This window comes from Branchiostoma lanceolatum, chromosome 18 (genome assembly GCF_035083965.1).
Source record: "Branchiostoma lanceolatum isolate klBraLanc5 chromosome 18, klBraLanc5.hap2, whole genome shotgun sequence".
NCBI lineage: Eukaryota > Metazoa > Chordata > Leptocardii > Amphioxiformes > Branchiostomatidae > Branchiostoma > Branchiostoma lanceolatum.
The window spans coordinates 9,061,271-9,077,015 of NC_089739.1; the positions used below are offsets into that span (position 1 = coordinate 9,061,271).

Below are 15,745 nucleotides of genomic sequence, written 5' to 3' on the forward strand. Positions count from 1 at the left end.
TACTTATATTGATGATATGTTGAAATGTCTAGTTAGAATTTTCTCTTCCCTTTCTTTTGCATATTACATACTAATAGATGTTCACATTTGTCTTCGTTGTTTATCTTATTTACTTGTTTTCAGGTTGTGTTTATTATTTTACATAATTATATCATTAATATGTTTGTTTCTGCTACATTGTTGATATCATGACTACTCATTCATAAATGTTCATTATAGTTTTCTACCCTTTTAACATTTTGTTGACTTGTGTTAAACTTTGCTCTTTTTGTTTCTGTAAGGCTTTGGTATGGTCTCATTGCATGCTGGGCCACATAACCCATTTAAGAGTATGCTAGGCACCCCAGGTAATGCATGCACTAACAATATTCCTCTTAACATACCTGTGTGCTAACTATCTGTTTAAACTGGCTGTACAGTCAAACCTGCCCAAGAAGACCACTCAGGGACTGATAAAATCTGGTCTATGTGGACAGGTGGTCACTATAGACAGGACTCTAATGCTTGTGTCAATGGGAAATTATCTAAGGGAACACCAAAAAAACATGGTCACTTTTTTTAGAGGTGGTCACTTTTTTTAGAGGTGGTCACTTGTACAGGTTTGACTGTGTATGTGATAGCTTTGTGATTGAAGGCTGCTTTTCTATATGCGATTTATACTAAAAGATAGTGTGTCTTTCGTCCTTGTCCTATGGTGATGTTTTGAAAAGGCGAAAACATCCCTTGAAAAGACCCCTTCTGAAAAATGACGATTGAAACTTGATTTGGATGTTTCTCTTTTCACTTGAGCTAAGTAACCAAATTCAAGGTTTTACTATTTTTATTTTCAAAAATGATGAAGAGGATCTTTTCAAAGGGAGTCAGGTTGAAAAAAGGGTTTGGAAAAGAGATTGGTCTCTTTTAAAGCCCTTTTTCGCCTCATCTTACGTCTCTTTCTCTCCTTCCCTCTCTCTGTCTTCCCACCTAACTTCATCTTGAAGGCAACCGACCGCCCAAACCACCTAAACCTCCAAAACCAGTGTTACCTAAGCCGAAAGACGGAGGTCTGCACACACAAGCATTTTCCTAATCTCTGCATGGATAATGCACGGATGCATGTCTCAATCTGAATGTCACAATCATGCATTGATCAAGCTTTAAGAGATGTCTTGTTGGTGTTCTGTACCAAAGGAAATCTATTGGAAGCATACGGTTGTGTGGGATATGTCGAGCTTGTTTGCTGTGATGCACAGCCTTGTTTGGGAGCTGCATTCAGTTTTGTGAAATAGTTTTTTTGCATCTTTGGTGCACAGCGACATTTTGCATCTTTGGTGCACAGCGACATTGTGCATCTTTGGTGCACAGCGACATTTTGCATCTTTGGTGCACAGCGACATTTTATGTCTTTGGTGCACAGTGTCATTTTGCATCTATGGTGCACAGTGTCATTTTGCATCTTTGGTGCACAGTGGAATTTCTTTATTGTATAACTACTTAGAAGTACTAAACCTAAAATTGTACGGTTCCAAAGTTTGAAAGGAAAATTATAGACAAACTTTTATTCTATAGTCTCTTTGGTACAGAATGACTATAGCAATTTCTTCTTCTTTCCAGCAAATACAGAAAGTGCACTTTTGTGCATCTACATGCACAAAGCATGCAACACATCTCAGTCATTGTGATCATTTTGCATGCCTCTTACCTACATGTACCAGTGATAGCTGTACTGTGTCTGTGTCTGCTTGTGAAATTCGATGCTATAATTCTTACTGATCATGTCTGTACTGCGTGTGTTGAAATCATCATTGTGATACATTTTATATGTCACCTTTAAGCATCTTGAATCTGTATCTAACTTCTTAAAACTTACTGAAATTATTCGTGCAAAGAGTTCATGTATGTCTATTTTCATTTCTGTGTGCTAGTACAAAGATTTCTCTGTAGCAATATTGTAGCAAATCTCTTATCTGTTTTAGAAGACATGACTTATTGTTTAGATTCTGATGTATTTTTTTGTCTTTAGACAAGAGAGTGAGTCTGATCAGCAATGACGACCTTGCCAACTTGAAGGCTGAAGAAGGTAAGATATAAAAACTTCATTACGCAATTCTTTATAAACTTGTAGATTTGAAAATAAAGTGTACTGCTCAGTTAAGCATTGAACTGTTAGTATTGCCAATGGTTGTACATGTACACCTAGATTCTACTTAAACACCAACTGTTACATTCAAGTTAGACATCCAATAAGAATACACAATGCAAAGTTACTCAAACAACCAGAATTGTTTTGCAGTTTTAAAGAATCTATCCAGTTGCTTAAGTAACTTTTGTATTTTGTACCACCTGTTACAGTTCCTAACAAAGTTTCTGAATTGAGGTATTGATCTGTCTTCATTGATATTCAATGAGATACAAAGACTGCCAATTAAGTCCTTCCCAGCTGGCTCTGCCAAGACTATAGGATAATTACAAATTAGGTCACGCCAAACAATTTAAGTTCCTTTTTTTCCTGAAAGAGGGTTAATGCTTTCTTCAGTCAAAAGGGGACAGGGTAGGAACTGTAGTTTCTCTTTTATGATACATAAAAAGGATAAACAGCATAACTCCAGTTTTTCATACAGTCACAGACAAAAGACAGTGGAAGCTGTCTAAAACATCTGACCGTTTCCCAACTTCATCCAGTTGCTTGAGTAACTGTTACTTTGCATATCTTATTACCTGGATGTCTAACCTTCATCGATGTGTCAATGAAAATTGTACTTCCAGTATTGACGGTTGTTACTTTTCTTCTATGATGTAAAAGACTATAATTGGAAAGACAACAAAACACACAAAACTTACAGACTTGTGTACTTCTTTATCAATGAAATTCGTGTAACTACTGATATTTGGTCCTGCAATGGTCGCTTTTGTGGAAAGGATGTCAATGTTATGTACTACCAGTACTGACGGTTGTAACTTTTCTTCACTTTAATAGAGAAGAGGATGCTGTCGATGTCTCAGGACGAGCTGATGGCCCAGTATCAGGAGGACTACCCCGACATCACGGACGACTCCTTATTCCACGACAGCTCGTCGTTCAACAGGATGAGCATCGCGTCCAGTACCACCTCGGACGACTCAGCCTTCAGGGACCTCTCGTTACAGGAAACATCAACGTCAAGATCAAACACTAGGTGGGGAGAAATCAAATATCCCATTTGAATCCCCTGTAGCATGCGTGGTTCAGTGTTTAGTAGCCCTGTCTCTGGTTAGGAGCATCAGATACTGTAACCCGTAACTGTAATGCGTGGTCTTGATTTCGAGAGACCACAGATTGTGTTTCTGTAGCATGTATAGTCCAATGGTTAGGGACCCTGGCTCTGGGCCAAGAGGTTGGGAGTTTGAAACCCAGCCGAGAACCAATGAATTAGATACTGTTGCTTTACAGGAAATGTTTCGAATACTTAACATTGATGTAAACATTATTGAACCTGTACATACTAGTATACATTAGTCATTGTAGATGTAGATATTAAATTATTTTATCACTGTAATTGTACTTCTGCTTTACACCATGACCTGTACTTACATTTATGTAGCTTGTTAGAGTGTAAACATACAATAAAGGTCTTTCATTCCATATTTTTCCCAGCCCACTTGCCCCCACACCTCCCGACATCAGGACAGCCAAGTCCAACATTGTTCTTTAAAAACTGAAAACCCACAAATTACTTTGTGTTGCAGCAGCAGCAGCTGTACAAAACATGCTAAGAAAGTATTGACATAAATGTTATTTTTCCAGCCCGCTTGCCCCCACTCCTCCCGACATCAGGACAGCGAAGGCCGAGAAGCGCTACTACGAGAGGTTAAAGGCCATGAGCCCCGAGTCGGTGACCTCTGACCCAGACAGGGCGCTGTCCCCTGCCGAGGAACGTGCCAGGCAGGCGGAGAAGAGAGCTGCCTGGAGACAAGCAAGGTGGGTTTTTATTAAGTTATATAACTTATAGTTAGGAAATTCAACTGCACTGAGTGTAAAATGCATTCAATTTTTTGTAACAAGTAAAGGTTCAAGTATACAATCATGTACCTTGTAGTTTGTAGAAAGTCTCATTTACTTATAGTTAGTAAATACAATGGCAGCTTAAGATACAAGTAATTGTTGCACTCAAGTATAACTTGCTGAAAGACTTTGTGGTAGACATACAAACAAATAGTTAGCATTAAGTTGTATATGTAAGTAACTAATCAAACAGATCATGCAGCCACACTTGTCAAAGGTATTACAATACAGCAAAAAATACAAAGTAGCAAAAGCCAAAAGGTTTGTAGAATCGGGCATGTTTATGATTTGAAATTTATTCAAGTTGCAACACAGTTAACGAGTCTTGATTTCTTGCTACTGATGTTGTAGTGATTCCTAAAACCACCTTTCATGATTATACTGTAATAAGCAGTTAAAGGTTTGTTTCAATGGTACTTAGAATTATTAACCTAAGAACATTAGGTGCTTTTTCTACACGTAGATTTAATTTTTTAAGATTGTATACTGATACTGACCTCAGCTGTTGACTAACTCTTCACCCGCTCATACCAGGACTAACTTCCTGCTGAATAGCAGGTTTAGGTGGGTTGTCGTGAGTTTGAGCTGATCTAACCAATCCCTGCCTCAAGCTCACCTATATCTCACTGCTTCTCTCACTGCTGTGCGGAGTTTCTCTCACTTTTTCTCAACACTTCTGGTACTTCTTCAGTTTCAGAGGGTGTTGAAATATACTTTTTCCACTGGTGTATCACACTGTGCACAATTATAAAACACAAGCATAAAATATTGTCCGGCAAAAACACTGCTTACAAGTTGTATTATGATTGTAGTTTTGGTAATTATGAGACAGTTCATCTGAGTGTTGACCAGAAAAGTTAACATTTAGTAATTTCAGGAGCTTTGTGTACTACATTTTGTATATCAGTTGTCCTATTGAATGCAAAAGACACTACCTGCTCAAGATTTTATGTTGGGGCCCTTAAAAATGCTTACTACCACTGCCAGTACAATTACATGTATACAATGTACATGTGTAGATGTATGCAAAAAATATATATTACTTGGAATGAGGGTTTCAAACTTATATTAAATTCTTGACCCTGAATCAGTCTACTTAATCTGGAAGCCTGTACTTTCTTGTCTTACAGTCTCTTCAAATTCCCTTCATATTCAGTCTGTAACCTACAAACTTAGCAGCAAAACCTTATAGTCTTGGTGTTACTGTTACCTGCATGGTTGACTTCAGTTCTTATTAAAAGAAATGCAAAGAGAAACATTCTAGTACAAAATACAGTCAAGATGGTTGATTTTACAATGTATACGCTTGGTGATATTTGTTTTTACTTTGCTGGTTATATTCATAATGTGTTGTTGAAAGAGCAATGCAAAGATTAAGACAGATAGAACATGCACATGCATGTTTTTCAGAGGTGATAATTTTCCTGTACTTGCACGATAAGTCACGCCTAGTTTGTTTCAATGGTGCTGAATTATAAACTGGTTTGAGTTTGATTGAACTGGAGAATGTTTGGTAATAATATATAAAAGTGCCTGCAAAATTTTCATTTCTGGCTTCCACCAATAGTGTTCTATTTCTGGTGTATGTTTCTCACCTCTCGGTAGTTGGTGCCATGTAAATATCATGACTCAAATGTTTCTGTTGCCCCCCTCCCCCTTGCATCCACAGAATGAAGTCGCTTGAAGAGGACGCCCTGAAAGCACAGATGGTGATTGCCAAGGTCAAAGAGATGAAGGTTAAAGGCTCGCTGGAGAGGCTCGCGGAGAGCCCCACGCCCAAAACTGTCCCAGACAGGTTGTCACATGGTAAGCATTGCAATCTGTTAATTACTGTAAATGAATTTTACGTTCTCGTGATTTGTATTTCGCGCTTAGGGGAAATTTGAGTGTTCGCCGTGGTTTTAAGTTCGCGGCAGCGCTATAGTCGCATACTGCTACAGTATTAGAAAAAATGTTAGCGGTGGTTTTAAGTTAGCGGTGAAACGACTGCCACGAAAACCGCGAACATAAAACCACCGTGAACATGTCTGCACTTACAGTACCAAATCATTAAAGAATAAGAAATGTCATGCCTTCATGTACTGTACCAGTTTTATCAACCTATAGGATTGAGGAGTTCAAAATTAGTTTTTTCCTAGAAGTTAGTAGACCTATTGTAGAGTGGAACTGATTGCCACCAAGTACAGTCGGGGCATCCTCAATTCCTCATAGATACTTGCAGCTACATGTAGATGTGCAAAGGTTAGGTGTGACAGGCTGTTCAGACTGTAATATGATATAACCAGCTGATGCTGTGCCGCTTGCCTACAAAGATGGTTATCACAAGATACTAAAAAACTTGTTATCACAAGATGAAAACTGTAAACAATGTTTACAAAACTTGGGATGACTTGTATTAAACTTGAATGTGATGATTTTATGAAAACTGTCTCAGTTCTTTGATATTTTGCGTGATTAAGTGTTCATGTTTCCTTTTTCCACATGTGCAGAAGACAATGGAAATGTGTCCATAGACGCTAACGACAACACACAAGGATCTCCTGCATCATCACAGGTGGTGATGTTTGTTTGTTTGTTTCTTTGTATATTGAGTCCCCTTCATGCATAGTGGCACATACAATGTAGGGCTGAAGTATACTTCTCTGTTGTAACATTATTACAGTTACATGTATGTAGGGAAGGGTTGCCTTTCAGGTTGGAATAGTACATGTACTTTCTTCTACCTACATGTTTTTAAAATGAGGATTTACTTGACAATGTGCGTGTCAGGGCAAACCAACAGTATTGTATTAACCTTCAGTCTGCTAAGGGAGCCGTTAAGCACCAAATTAAACTTGGTTATGGGGTTTAGCAGCAGGAGAAGGTTACAAATGTTCTGCCAAGAGGTTATGCATTAGGTAGACATCTTAACAATGGTAATTTTTTCCAAGAAAAGCCTTATGTGAGACCTTGGTACAAAATATGAAATCCGTGATTCTAAAGTGTGTTGTTGAAGTGACTGGTTGTGTATTAATCTTTGTTCTTCTGTGTTATTTTGCAGTCATCGTCATACACTGGTTCCTATGGCAACTACAGTAGTCAACAAGCCAACGGAGACAACAGTAGTACGTCAGAGGGAAAGTACATCGAGCAGACGTCATGAGACTTAAACCATCGTCTCCTTGTGTAGTTAAGACATTCATAAGACATTCATAAGACAATGGCAGCTCAAGACAGACAGAATGATCTCCTTAACTTTTTCTTCTTCCTCGGAATTTGTCTCGAACTTCCTATTTTTAGAATCAATTTTGTCTTTTAAAGAAGATTTGAAACTGTTGTATCTGATTACTCAGTTTTTCTCCCTTTTTCTACTATGTCGGATGTTTTGCAAAAAGACTGGCCAATTTCTCTTTGCTTTTTTATTAGTCAAATTTTAACCGATTTTAACAAAAACGATTGTAGTTCCATTGTCTTATGAATCATGTATAAAAAGGTGATATAAATGCAAGGTGAAATTTTCTGTATTGAAGGATAAGGCAAAGATTAGGTGTCGTTCAAATTCGGCAAGGGCTCAAAGAGTTCTTAATGTTTTGTTTTTTTGTTCTTATGAATTTTCATCTTCATTTACTAACATTATTACCTCAATTCATCTCTGTATAATACTTTTCATGATTTTTTTTGTAAATGCATTCTCTTTCGATGTTGATATACATGTATTGGGAGTTTTAACTTGTTCGCCGTTATTCCCTACTTTTTATAGAGAGATTTTGTTTTGTTTCTGTAGCTTCTGTTGGATTAGTTGTAGCTACATGTTCGTTGGAACGTCATTTTTAACTGTAGTTTTTAGCCTTTTTAAATGTAAACCGACTTATTTGTTGTGTGAATTTGCAGTAAGGAATGTCAACTGGCTATACTTTTATGTTTCTTCCCTTAAATCATGTCTCGTTTGTTCAAACATTCAAGAATGAACATTGTTCAGTTGTTTTAATTTCATTATTATTTTATTAGCAATTGCAAATAATCAGATTATTTGTTGCTACATCTGTGGCCTTTTCATTTTTTTATATGCCAGTAGTGAATTAAATGTAGGGCTAGGAGACATAATTCATTTTTAACACAAATCAGATTGAAGAAAACTTCACAATTCATTATATATATGTACTGTAAGTCCCTTTATTTTTAAAAACATTTTAACCTTCTACCGGCTGAAGTAGCCTGTTGACACCAAATTTCTATTGGTTACAGGGTTAGGCAGCAGGAAGAGGGTTAATGTTTTCATTTGCACCTGTATAGAAACTTGCACAGAATCGGACAAGAGGAATATGAATGGTGTAAAAAGCACATATTAAGTGTTGATTGACAGAAGGATTCTTTTGGTTCTAGTTTGATGATTGAACTGACCAAAAGATGTGTCATGTCACAAATTGTAAATGCACCGTTAGGAAGTGAAGATGGTCGATTATGTAAACAGGAGAGTAGTGTACTGTAGCTTATAGTGTGGACAGACTTTCATTGTAAATACAGCCCCAATGGAACGAATCATGTGTACCTAGGCGACGTCCTACAAATGATTGCAACCAAATCGTGGAGTCAGTACTTTTGAAAATGACCATAAACTGGGATCTACAAGACAATCATGGAATCAGGCGAAAATGTCCTGTAGTGAAGTTTTGGTCAACTTGGATGTCAGAGCAATGTTGTACAGAAAAGATAGAGAAGGTTTGGTAAATGAACATAAGGTCATAATTTTGCTAACTTCTCGCCACTTGGGTGGAATGATCACAGATAGACCACACACGAATACATGTACTACTGTCAGGAACAGATATTTTGTGACCACCCTTTGAAACATATACCATATCCTGTCTTATAAGTCCACTGTACTGTCAGTGGTATTGTGAATCAGCTAGGCTTAATTGTTATTTGAAAATTTAAAGCTGAAAGATCTAGAATTCAACTTCTTGCATCTGAAATAGAATTCAATTTGACTCTCTTAGAGAATTCGTAGTAATACAAGTTCGCATTTCAAAAACATCTTCATCGTAATATCAAAATGACGGAAAGTCGGATAGATTTCCCATGAACAGGGTTGTGATTTTTACCATTCTATTTTTCAGATGAACTTCCTGAAATCACTTCGCCAATGTGTATAGTGAACATCTTGGCCTATTTCAAGTTTACTTACTATATATGACTTCTAACACAAGTGCTGGTTTTTGTACATCATTCCCCATAATTGTATAAATGCTGAGTGTACATTTTTACACCCGTCTCCCGATGAGACGATTCTTACCCCCAAATATGAAATGGTATGTCCCAAGTAGGGTTTGTACCACCTTAGCTGGTTGTGTGGGAGATACCATTTCAGGTAGTATAGGTGAAAATAGAGACATCGTTTTCAAATCTTACAGATATATACTGATGGTGCAAAATTTTGTAAAGGAACTATATACTGTGTGCTGTACTGTTGACGGTACAGCCAATGGAAGTGTACCTTTTAACCAGTGCTTGTCTTCAATATTCAATACCACATTTCAATAGTACTGAACTTTTCAATGGTCAATAGTGTACGGTTAGTAGTATACAGTTTTTCATAGTAGACTCGTAGTAGTCTCGATGAATAGAATAAGGTGGTTTTAAGTTTTATACATGTAAGTCGATGCAGCGGGGTATGCTAGCGAATTATAAACTCTTTCCAATGTGGCAGCGATACAGAACTACTTTTAAGAAGACAACTTGATATTGTAAGAAGAGCTATTTTTCGGCTATATGTGAAGCTCTGGTTGAGGATTTTCGGCAGCAAATATCACTGTACAGTCCCGACACTTTGTGCGATATACCGGTGTAACAAGTGATTTGTCTATGTAATTACTTTATATGTAAAGTTTTACACAAATGATCGCCACATTTCAGTAGAAATTCCAGCGGAAACATTGTAACAGTATATGCCTTGGATATAGACATGCACTTGATGAAGATATCACGATTGTGTTCAATAACTATAATTTACAAAATTTATGATACTAGTTTTACAATTATATAGCTGTTCTTGCCATCTTTCACAAACTCTAGGAACTCGGTGTTATGATTTCATACACCTACTCTGAGGGTAAAGCCATTGCTGTTATCTAGATAATTCACATCATATCCTTGGAATTTTCACTGAAATGTGCGTGATGGTTGTGTGTTGATTTTTTTGTGACAACTTATATAAACTTTGACCAACTTTTGTAGCATGTTTAGTGTTACTTTTAGCTATTTGTAAGGATGAAACAATCAGATAGGTGGAAATGTTGCTCATCGCTGTATATTATTGCTCTGCTCTCTCTCTTTACTCCCAAAGAACTAAAAAAATCATCCTAACTATATTTGTGTCTGGTCTGGCTTTTGTATTGCCATTTCTGTCTCTGTGCAGCTGACTTACTAAGAACAAGTTTTCGCTTCGACCTTTGTTACCATGTTTTCTGTAAATTGATATCAACCCTGCGTGACCAAACTCACCATGTACTTTATAAGTCTACATTTTGCTCTTTGACCTCTACACGTTCAAGAACCGAACATGTATCTAGAAGAGTAGGGGTGACCAGATGTCGTTGGTTAGAAAAATGCTAGTGGTGGCGCAGACACATTGCACTTTGAAAAAGAATCACAGGTATGAAAAAAGCTTTTATACGTTGTACATTTGGCGTGTAGGAATTTCAGAAAAAGAACTGATTATTTAGCTTAGGTGACAGCTTTTCCCCGGGTCCCAGACCCATTAATGGAACTGACCAGTCCATATGGATCGTTGGCTCATGGCAACTAATCTTCAGCAAGTGATTAGGAATCGTCCGTTCCCCGAAAAGAAGTTACACCTAATTTTACACCTTTGACGTATCAGAGACGACTGCCAACAACATCAAGACAAATCGGTAGGCTGCTTTTCTCACATTACTAGTCACCAAGGTCAAGAAACTAGTCAAGTTGAGATTTCCACGGTAAGGTCAGAATGTCACAAACAGTACGGCAGTGCAACGGACTTTACTCCCTATCCTTTGTGTAAACAGCGCCATTTCAAGTATTGCCGTTGGGGGACCGACAAGGTTTGAAGAACTCTCCGTTGTACTTTTAGGATCCGACTTGTAATCAAATTACAGATTGTGTCGATAATTAGGACTTTTACCATCGTTGTAACACCCCCAGGCTGATAAGAAATATTCTACTGACACAAGTCTGTATTGTGAAAGTGGTTAAAAATCAACAACACTCAAAAGCAATTCTGCCATGTAAATATTGACACCATTCAAAGTAGACTTTAGCTTGTCTCAAAAGCTCTTGTTTGGATTTTTTAAAGTCAGGGGTAGAGGGGTAACGTTAGGACAGTGTTCCTTTTGAATTGCCGCCATTGGTTTAAATTCCATTTTGTAGTATACCACCTTAAATGTGATCTTGGATTGACCCTGGTTCGCATCCATTTCGGCCTCCAATCGATGGTGATTCCGAATTTTGCTCTGTGCATAGGTTTTGCTCTGCATGTGATTCAGTACTCAACAATCGCCATATGTTTTCTGTGTTTTAGTAGTATTTTCCAAACTATCGACGACCTCAGGGTCCAGGCGCGGATATAGATACGCCTGAAAGTTGGTTACATACCAGGTATGTACAGGATGTTATACTCAGAACGCAGCCTTACCTCTATAAAGATTTATCACGCAGTCTTACCTCTATAAAGATTTATCACCCGTTTGTTTGTTTGTTTGTTTGTTTCGACCATACTTTAAGGACACGGTACAGGTACATAGGTCAGCCTGTTGTCTTTGTCATTTTTCGTACCTGTAATCCTGTTAACTTTATATGTCAAATAGGGCAGCGCTCGGTGGGCATAGAGAGTTTCGACGACATTTCATGAATTGTGAGTCGCACATGTAATATTGAGCATTGACACGCTCACCTATGAGTGAGATATATGATACTTTTAATTTCAATGGGGGAGAGTAGAATGTATGAGAAGAATTGTGATGAATATTTACTTCAGCGCTTGTGTTTTGCATTTCTGGTGCAGGTCTACCGGGAAAATCTGATCTTTTCATATTTAAATTATTGTTATACACGTATACCGTTTCATGAAGGCAAGCGATATTTTTCACTGTCTTTTACTTAACATCGTTTTCATTTGAAAGGACATGGGTAATAAACCAGGCAGGCGCACTGAAAGGCCAGAAAGAACACATGGTAAGCATTGTCTTTGTCTTTTTTTTTCATTTTTCTTCAGTGAGGGTTTCTAGCCCTACATGTACATACTAATGATCTCAGAACTCCAAGAACAAGAGCCTTTATGATGCACTTCGCAATTTACCTTTACGTAAAGGAAGACCATTGTGGGGATTGTTCTTTCAGAACGCATCTATGTTAATGCACGGTTTAACTGATTACCACGGCTGCTTCCAGCACATCTTCAAGGCTCCGCTGTCTAGCCGAAGCGAAGAAAATGTAAATGACTATCAAAGGATTTTTTCGAAAGAAGCTATAATCAGTGTAGTGTACAAGTATATGCTGCACCGCAATATATAGACATAATGCATTCAAAAATCGTAATACTACGATGTACCGGCCATATTTAGAGTGTAGAAAAACATCACAGTCTCCTTAGATATTCATTAGTTGAGCTTGACATTGCAGTATACGCTGAAGTTAAACCGCATGGAAGAAGATTTGTAGGAGACGACGTCGACATCGACCTAACCATACCACATGGAGGAAACCTCGTAGCGAGCCAGGAAGCCCGTATAAGATTGAAGCAATCGTCGAACTACCTTTCGCTGATCCAGAATTCCGGACTTGATGACATTTTGACATTAATTCGTGTAATCGACTGTAAACCTGATAATCTTCAATTCCGAGGTCAGGCAGACGTAACAGTGCACTTCAAAAACGTTCTACTAGATGGAAATTTTATTTTATTTGGACTAGAAAAATCCCTTGAAGCTGAAGGCACGTGGGCGTGGCAGGACCTGTCAGAGACCTGTGACTTGAGACTGATGCGATCATCTTCACGAGTCTCCTTTAAACTGGAACATTTCAGCGAATACATCCTGATCGCCCTCATTGGTTCTGTGGCCTTGTCGTCCGCCAGTAAACTGCTCCTTGACTGTCTGAATGGTAAGTCGTTTCCGTGCAGCTTCACTCCATTCATAGGAAAGGTGTCTGGGAAGAAACATCCCCTGACCATCGTTTGCAAAGAAGGACACAACACCACCACTTCAACACCAAAAATGTACCAACGATTCGGTCTTGTCAGGACCTCAGAGTTCAATATATTCGATGAGGACACACTCACAGTTGAAATAAGGCATGCTGATTTGGTCGAGGAATGTTCGAAGTCGTATCAGATAAACAGAGCCACTTGCAAAACAGAAGAAGGACAGGCCATGGACTTAATAGTCAAACCAGCCGAACACGAAGAGCTTCTAGCTGGGCAAGCTGAGATATTTGTGCGTAGATTCTTCTTTGTGAAGAAGGTCTGTTCCATGAACTTCACCATCATCATAAAGGATGAACAATGCCTGCCGGCGATCATCCATCAGACGCTGTCACCACGCCGCCCCAGTCATGAGCGCTTTGATTACGTTCCAGGTAATGATTATTCCATTGAAAAAATTCTCACAACAAATCTAATCTGTATAGCCTAGACATTATCTTATCTTGTCACGCATGTACATGTCAGGAGACAAACTTTTCTCATTTGTAGATATCGTAGTATGCTTATTACCTGTATGAAAATGGGAGCTACAGTTTTTACTCTGTGTGTGTGTGAATGGATTATGATGATATTCAGTATGTGGGTAGGTGTTGCGAACCCAACGGTCAAGGTCGATTTTCAGCCTCTTTGTGACCGACCGTGGTTCTGTAGCAGAACTTCCGTGTCGTTGTATCTTTAGTCCTAGGCATGCTGTGGTCTTGTTACGTAAGCATTGAATTGTACAGAACTTCTGTTTTGATACAATGTGTCTATCGTGACTGAATTATAGGGGTTCGGAAGTACTTTTTCTTCATCAAGGAAAAAGTGAGCTCGGATTGGAAGGACCTCGCCTTCTTCCTGGGCTTTGACGACGCAGCGATCAACAACATCGCCGGCAGAAACCCTGACGACAAGTCCCGCTGTATGGACATGTTACAAGTCTGGCAACGGAGCCAGGGATTCCTCGCTACAATTGAAGTTCTGATGGAAGCCCTGTCTAAAGCTGGGCTACAGAACGTCGTCGATGTTCTGACAATCGAATTCCCTGGTAAGTTATTCTGTGTAGATGAATTATTTTACACTTCGAATGCTTTCCCCATCAGCTAAATCCTTTCCCATCTCTTTTTGTGTAGTCTTTGTTTATCACATCATAATCTTTATCGTGGTTTTCTCTTTCAATAGAAACAGCAATGCCAATGGAAGAGGCAAGTGGATGGACCGGAACTGACATTTGATCAAAATCAGAGGGTACATTTGGATGGAATCCTGGTAGGGTGAATAGTTTTTCTCTAAAATAACATATACAACATGTTGTATATAAAATAAAATATCAAGCCCTGTTGAAAGCATATAGATCTCAAGACCGTGGTTGTATTTTTCACGAAATATCAATCTTTGACGTTGGTATGCGTTTGTTAATCTCCTAACAGATGTCAGGATCTGGCTCATTCTCAGGATCTCTCAGTGTTTACGTGTTTGTGCAACATTGAGCGCGCCTTTCTAGTATTGCACTTCTTATTGCACATATGCATTGTCATCTTCGAAGAATTTGCAATACAAGAAAAACACACATAGACTAAAAATAAGCAGGATCCTTGTATCTCCTAGGAAAGTATGTACTTTTGCTGATTAGGAGTCAGGATTAATTGTTTGTCTCTCAACAGGGGCGGGGGTGCGCGGTTAGATCCACCGAGCAATGTCACGGATAACTACGTTACCGTGAGTGGCTAAAGATAGATGGAACTTACCTTAACTTACAGATGCTACCAAAGTCAAGGTTACTTGGAGAAATATCTACAAAATCGTTCAGAAAAGATAAAATGATCTTTATGAGCTTATGAACGGTTTAAGTTTTGAACTGCTTTATCAAATCCACCTCTCTACCTTAAGTTTAAGCTTTATCAAACCATTTGTTGTGTGTATCAGTTTTACACTGTAGTGTTCTAGCTTTTCTTTTTAGACTGATGTAATCTCACACTAATGTTGATGTTATGTTTAAAACGTTCCCCCAAAAAGCCGTAAATAAAGGTCAAGCATGGTGTGATGATTATTCATTGATTGTGCTTTTGCGTATTATGTCTTAATTTCAGAATAATAGAATGGTGATCGTATGCTCCTCGCACGAATGACGGTACTCGTAATACGTATATTGATGATGATATTTTATTCAAACTTCACAGTCTTGCAGCCGACTATGATATACATATAGCTAGCTGAATTACACTGCAGACAATACGATAAAGCATTCAGACGATACCAAAAAGCCAAGACAATACATTTACTCTAAGATTAAATGTATCTACAATACATCAAAATCTACTGTGCTTCCAAAATGCGATCATCAGTGCTATATGTTTCTGTCATGAGTCGGAATAAAAAAATATTGCACAACAATGCTTAGATTTGTCTGCTTTGTCATAACAACAATCTGATATTGTATTTTAGTCTGAACGGTCGTTGTAGTTAGAGATAACATGTATGGTATAGGGCTTACCTAGTACCGATCTTGTTTTGATGGCCACTGGCCT

General features: G+C 38.3%; 2 protein-coding genes across 10 annotated transcripts in view; both read left to right on the top strand.

Moving 5' to 3' along the window:
* Positions 1 to 10,366, top strand: part of LOC136424279 (protein scribble homolog) — an 89,301-nt gene extending 78,935 nt beyond the window's left edge. For all 9 annotated transcript variants that reach the window (XM_066412818.1, XM_066412820.1, XM_066412822.1 and 6 more), the window contains 7 exons: positions 981 to 1,043; positions 2,003 to 2,059; positions 2,957 to 3,155; positions 3,764 to 3,937; positions 5,691 to 5,827; positions 6,511 to 6,575; positions 7,062 to 10,366. In XM_066412818.1, coding sequence (XP_066268915.1) covers positions 981 to 1,043; positions 2,003 to 2,059; positions 2,957 to 3,155; positions 3,764 to 3,937; positions 5,691 to 5,827; positions 6,511 to 6,575; positions 7,062 to 7,163 — 797 coding nt within the window. In that variant the 3' untranslated portion in view covers positions 7,164 to 10,366. The remainder of the gene's footprint in view (positions 1 to 980; positions 1,044 to 2,002; positions 2,060 to 2,956; positions 3,156 to 3,763; positions 3,938 to 5,690; positions 5,828 to 6,510; positions 6,576 to 7,061) is intronic.
* A 1,370-nt stretch (positions 10,367 to 11,736) lies between these two features.
* On the top strand, positions 11,737 to 14,324 carry LOC136424699 (uncharacterized). The gene is made up of 3 exons (XM_066413323.1): positions 11,737 to 12,211; positions 12,659 to 13,612; positions 14,008 to 14,324. The coding sequence occupies exons 1-3, from the start codon at positions 12,163 to 12,165 to the stop codon at positions 14,322 to 14,324; spliced, it is 1,320 nt and encodes a 439-aa protein (XP_066269420.1). The 5' UTR covers positions 11,737 to 12,162.
* The last annotated feature ends 1,421 nt before the right edge of the window (positions 14,325 to 15,745 follow it).

Coding starts and splice junctions, on each gene's coding strand:
- LOC136424699 (XM_066413323.1), top strand. CDS start 12,163: ATGGGTAATAAACCAGGCAGGCGCACTGAAAGGCCAGAAAGAACACAT. Junction 12,212..12,658: donor AAGGCCAGAAAGAACACATG/GTAAGCATTGTC, acceptor TTGACATTGCAG/TATACGCTGAAGTTAAACCG. Junction 13,613..14,007: donor GCGCTTTGATTACGTTCCAG/GTAATGATTATT, acceptor ACTGAATTATAG/GGGTTCGGAAGTACTTTTTC.